The sequence below is a fragment of the Vombatus ursinus genome, unplaced genomic scaffold (assembly GCF_900497805.2).
Source record: "Vombatus ursinus unplaced genomic scaffold, bare-nosed wombat genome assembly UNPS02014863.1, whole genome shotgun sequence".
Classification (NCBI taxonomy): Eukaryota; Metazoa; Chordata; class Mammalia; order Diprotodontia; family Vombatidae; genus Vombatus; species Vombatus ursinus.
Window position 1 is genome coordinate 28824162 of NW_020954641.1, and position 6000 is coordinate 28830161.

The 6000-nt window shown below is 41.2% G+C and overlaps 1 protein-coding gene across 1 annotated transcript in view; it reads right to left on the bottom strand.

The window, feature by feature from the left end:
* The window catches only part of GRIA1 (glutamate ionotropic receptor AMPA type subunit 1), a 343664-nt gene that overhangs the window by 336775 nt on the left and 889 nt on the right, over window positions 1–6000 (bottom strand). The window contains exon 2 of the mRNA XM_027841645.1: window positions 3532–3669. Coding sequence (XP_027697446.1) covers window positions 3532–3669 — 138 coding nt within the window. The remainder of the gene's footprint in view (window positions 1–3531; window positions 3670–6000) is intronic.

Consider the following 6000-nt stretch of genomic DNA (forward strand, 5'->3'; position numbering starts at 1 on the left):
AAGGCCTCTTCTGGATATCTATTTCCTGACATAGAATCATCTTCACTATTAGCCTATTCTCCCCATCTGCCTGTGCTTTAGACATGGTGTGCAACTATAGAGATTTTCAGCTTTTAATAAACTCCCTCAGGGTCACCCTCTCATATCTTAATGACTCTCTCCTACATCTCACACTTATCCAGGACTTTTTATAAAAAATCAAGCAGTTTATAACCACCCCCCACTCATTTTTCTCATGCACCCTCAATTCCCACATAATACCCTGCAACTGGTGGCCTGAAAACAGCCTCAGATTTTAACAGTAGATCACAATCACAGCTGATTTCTGGAGATAAAAATTTCCATTTCCTTTGACACTCTCAAAGATATGTCCTCCTTGAAGCATTCCATGTCTCCCCATCCTCAACCCTAATAAAAAGCAAGTTCTGGCCTGTGATATCATAGCATTAGGTAGCATGAAAGCTCCTTGATAGCAGGGATTGTCTTTCACCTTTCTTTGTATCACCAGTATTTAGGACAGTGCCTGGGATGTAGTAGGCACTTAATAAATGTTTATTAACAACTTATTGACTGATTTACCACATAAATAATAACATCTCATATTTATATCATGACATAGTAATTACAAGTAGTAACTCTTACGTAGTAACAAGTCAAATTTTTATTCCAGAGTCTCATAGTTACAGGGTACCTGATACTAAAGATGCCTGGATTCATAATTGACCAAGAATCCCAGTTCCAATATTCACAAGTAGTCCTCCAGACTTTGTTTGAAGACTTTAAGTAAAAGGGAGCCTACTTCCTCCTAAGACAGCCCTTTCCACTCTGGGATAGACCTAATTATTAGGAAGCTTTTCCTTGAAACTTCTACTCTTTGTTTCTCATTCTACTTTCTGAGACCAAACAGAATACGTCTCATCCTTCCTTCACAGTAGTAATCCTTTGAATATTTGAAAACACTTCCAACCTCTCCCCTCCCCATCCCAATGTTTTCTTCTCCAGTCTAAATATCCCCAATTCCTTCAGCTGGTATGCATGTCATCTGATACAGATTCTCTCTCTCTGGATACGACTCAGCATCCTAAAATGTAGCACCTACTCCAGAAGTTATCTGACCAGGACAGAATAGAACAAGATTTCATCTTGCCTAAGGGCAGCTAGGTGGCTCATTGGATACAGTGCTGGGCCTGGAGTTAGGAAGACTCATCTTTCTGAGTTCAAATCTGGTGTCAGACATTTACTAGCTGTGTGACCTTGGGTATGTCATTTAACACTGTTTGCCTCAGTTTCCTCATCTGTAAAATGAGCTGGAGAAGGAAATGGCAAACCAGTCCAGCATCTCTGCTAAGAAAATCTCAAATGGGATCACAAAGAGTCAGACATGACTGAACAACAAAAGCATCCTGCTAGGAATCCTTTCCACAATAACCCCCTCAAAGAGTATTCTTGCTTCTACTAATATTCAACACATATTCATGCAACTGCTTTTAAAGCTATATAGTCTACAAAGCACATTCCACCAACTGTCTCAAGTGATCTTCAAAATAACCCTGTGAGGCACAAGTTAATTATCACCCTCATTTTACAGAGCAGTCAGTAAGAGCAGAGATGTAAACTAACTTTCCCAAGTTCACACTGCTAGTAGGTAGCACAGCTGGGATTCTAACCCTTACTCTCTGCTTTCAAGGCTAGTGCTCTTTCCACTACCCTGGTTTGCCAAACTACAAAACACTTTCCCAGATAAATTTAGTCATGGAAGTGTTATAATCCCTATTTGACATAGAAACAAATGAGACTCAGAGAGATAACATGACTTCCCTAGAGTCACACAACTGGCAAAAAAATATGTTCCAGGATTCATACTCAGCTATTGTGGCCCCAAACCCAAGTCCCTTTTCATTAGGCCACTAATTTAGATTATAGTCATCTTTATATATGCTTTTCCTCCCCTATCCTAAGCTCCTTAAGAATTAGGACTAGTTCTAATTTATCTTTATATCTTTCTTTTTCCTTCTATCCACTTTCACCTTTATCACAAAGCCGAGAGCTCTGTACACAGTATGCACTTGATAACTTTTTCAGAATGAATCAACATCCAAACCCAAAGTGAACCCTGGCCTCTCTCCCCTCACCCACTCTTTCATCACAGGAAACTTCATTTCTCTTTCTACATGTATGCTAGTCTTCCTATTATTATTCATTCATTTACTCCTTCATTCAGTAATCCATTGATTAATCTATGTGCTCAACTGTTCTGCACAGGGGGAGATATAAAGGTATGCATTGCTGATTTAGAGTTGGAAGGGACCTTCTGAATCATTTGGTCCAATCGTCTCATTTTACATATGGAGAAACTGAGGCCAGGGAAATGGTGCTATTTGCCTAAGGTTAAATAGCTGGATATTGGCAGTTCTGGTAGTAGAACCCAAACCTCCTGATTTCAGTCCAGTGCTCTGCCAAACGAACCAATGGAGCAAACCAGCATCTAGTAGGATTAATACAGTCTAATAATAACAACATATTAGCTGGCTTTATGTAGTATTTTGAGGTTTGTAAACAACATCTCATTTAATTTTTCACAAGTTTGTGCTATATATACAATATTCAGCACTATATAATAACAATACAAAGTTACCTGATCAATATCTCCATGTTGCCCATTATGGAAAAGGTAAAAAGAAAAAAAGGTGAAGGGCCTAAACACCCTATGAAGAAGCCCAGTCACATCCTCAAACTTCTCATTACAGCTGTGCCATCGACCAGATGTGGTTGATAAGATAACTGCCTATTGAGCATAACTTTTGCCTCTTTTGCATAACCATACAAGATATTGTTCATTATGTCTTTCGATGTACTTAGATGCACGTTAATTGCCCAAGCTTTTAATTTTCTCAGTTCAGGCACTTGAAACCCATCTATTTCTTCTGCTTCCTTTAGATGAGCTCTTATCTATTCTATCCTCAAATTCCTTACCTATACTGCTGTTATTAATCTGTTTACCACCTCAATTGCTTTGATGAGTAGATGGAGTATCTTAAATAGATAATATTAACTCTATCAGATGTGGAACTCAGTGTGTAATGTCTCACCTGGCCCTTATGAGGAAGCACTTTTACATTTAGCCTACCCCAAATGGGTGCTGTTTTCCCTTCAGGAAAAGAGGAAGTCTCCACACACAAGCCTCTGAAGTACTTAGAAGTTTCTTGTGTGATCCCGGGATGTTTATAGCATCATGGGACACTGCTTATCATGCTGGACCAGGGAACTAAAACACAACCATATTGACATTCCTCAAGATAGAACAACAACTGCCAAGTTATTTACAGTCAGCCCAAGGGGAGAGTAAGTCTATTGTATGAGGGGTTCACAAATACCAGTCACTGAAATGACTATAAAGACCTCAGGAATTTTGCTCTGAATAAGGCTTAGTTTGGATTTCTTTTTAATAACCTTTCCCCATTGCCTTTTCCGGGCTCTGGTAGACACTAGTCAAAAACAATAAAAGGGAGAGAAGGCAGTATGTTTACTTACATCTATACGTCATTTCAAAGCTGTCGCTGATGTTCACTATATCAATCTGGGGGAGCAGTTTCGGGGGCTCTGTGAGTTGCGACAATGCGAATCTAAAAGCTGCATGTTCCTGGGATTGTTGATTTGGAAATAATCCCCCTATGAGGAAAAACAAAAACATACCATATGGGTTTTAAATGTAGCCACAATGTACCGGGAAACTGGCTAAACACCATCATAGGATCACTGGCCCATAGAATGTTGGTAAGAATTGGAAGGGACTTTAGAATACAAAATGTCAGAGCTGGAAGGGGCCTCAGAAGTTATCTAGTCCAACCCCCTGATCATACAGGGGTGGGGGTAAATAAGGTCCAGAGAATGGAAATAATTTCTCTAAGGATGCACAGAGAGTTAGTGGCAAAGTCAGGAATAAAATCTGAGTCTCCGGCCAGTGCTTTCTTCACTATGCCAGGCTGTCTCCTTTTCTTTGCTATACAACATTATAGTCCAGTCCAATTTGCAGTGAATCCTGGATTTGACACTTGCTGCTCAGCTTTGGCAAAATCCATGAATTCCAGGAAGCTCAGAAGCATCTCTCACTCTCTCCCACGTATACACACTCTTTTCCACCCCCACCAAGAAGCATGAGGGTTCAAACACACTGTACTAGCCATCATGTGTCTTGTTCTATAGTCCTGCTTTATATAACCATACTTTCTACATTTCAGTGCCTAAACATTTGGGCCTGTTTATCTCATGCAACTAATGATGGCTTAGGTCAGAGGAAGGAGGGGAGGTGTGAAACTTCTTTATTTTCCTGAAACTACCCAAGTGACTCATGTGTACATATATATGTATGTGTATATATTATAATTATAAATATATATATACATATGTATGTACAGATGTATAGAATCAAATATATGTTGTTTACCTACTCATATATATGTTCATAATTTGTGTAGGCAATACCATTTGGGCAGACACACATACACACATATATATATATACACATCACACACATACAAACATACAATTAGTCACATAGTATCCACTAATCTCACATGTACTTACATGTAACATGCAATAGAATACTCAGTGTACAATATATGTGTATAACAAATGTACACAAATTTGCACACACAGTTATTTAGAAAGATATGCACATATTCATACAGACAGGCACATTCAAACTCATGTACAACTTCTCCTCCCACTGTGAGTGCTTTTCCTTTAAGATTTCCTTCCATTTACTTGGTATATATTTTGTATGTTGTCTGCCCCAATAGAATGTAAATACCTTGAGGGCAGGGACTGTTTTTTTTTTTTTTAAAAACCTTTCTTCTCTCCTCTTTGCACAGCACTTAATAAATGCTTATGGACTGACTAATTTATATATATGCATATGATACACACCCACAGCCCAGCATACACAGACATAGGCATAGATAGAAACAAATGTATGCACCTATACCTAATAGATATAGGGGTTGTCCTAAAAGTGCTGTTTTCAGCTATGGTGCCTAACACTGCACTAAGACTTTGGGACACCCTGTACACATATGGAGATATACATACTTATCTACATATGTATACACATATGTTTACACTCTCAGACATGCAGATACACACATACTCATACAGAAAATACCAGTATATACACCTGTACCCCCATTTTAATATCAAAACAAACTCTTCCAGATTCAGTATTAAGGAAGGAATGAAGCTTCTCTCCCTTCTACCCCTCCCGGACACTAGCATGCTGAAAGACCACACCCTGAACGTTTCCCTCCCTCTTCCATCCCTCCTCCCCTCCCCCCTCCCTTCAATGAATGAAATAGAGGGTGGGGACAACTCTCCGAGCTGGTGCTGTCAGCGAGCTGGTGGGGTGGTGGTTGGGAGCCTGGCTGAGGAAGCCAAGCAGGGAGCCTGTTAACACGCAGAAGTTTGCCGCACAGACTACAAGAACCCTCACATAGCCACAGACGCATCCCTCTCCCCCGCCCCGCCACCCTCACCCCCTCAACCCCAGCGTAACAGGTGTCAGGGAACAAAGGGAATTCAACCAGCTATGATCCGACTCTAAAGCTTTTGCTTGGCGTCAGGGCAGTGGGGGTTGGGGGGGTGCTGTGGGAGGAGGATGTGGGGGGAGGCGGGGGGAGGGAGCCGGGAGACAAGGCGCCCTCGCGTTGCAGCACCACCACAACAACGTGTACCACAGACACACAAAGACCCACAAACTCTGGGAAATGGAAACTTTCCACGGCGGATCCCTTGGGGGTGGGAAGAGAAGGCGGAGTGTGGGATGAGGAGGAAAAAAAATAGGCGAGAAGCTGTTAACAGAGCTGGGTGCCTGTTTCACACCACGCTTAACACATGTGTAACTCGACCCCTAGTCTCCCCCTTCCCCATCCTTCACCGAAGGTTTTTCGGGGTTGATGGATGGCACGTGTTCACTACCTAGTAAACGGGCTGTAGCTTGGGGTGGGG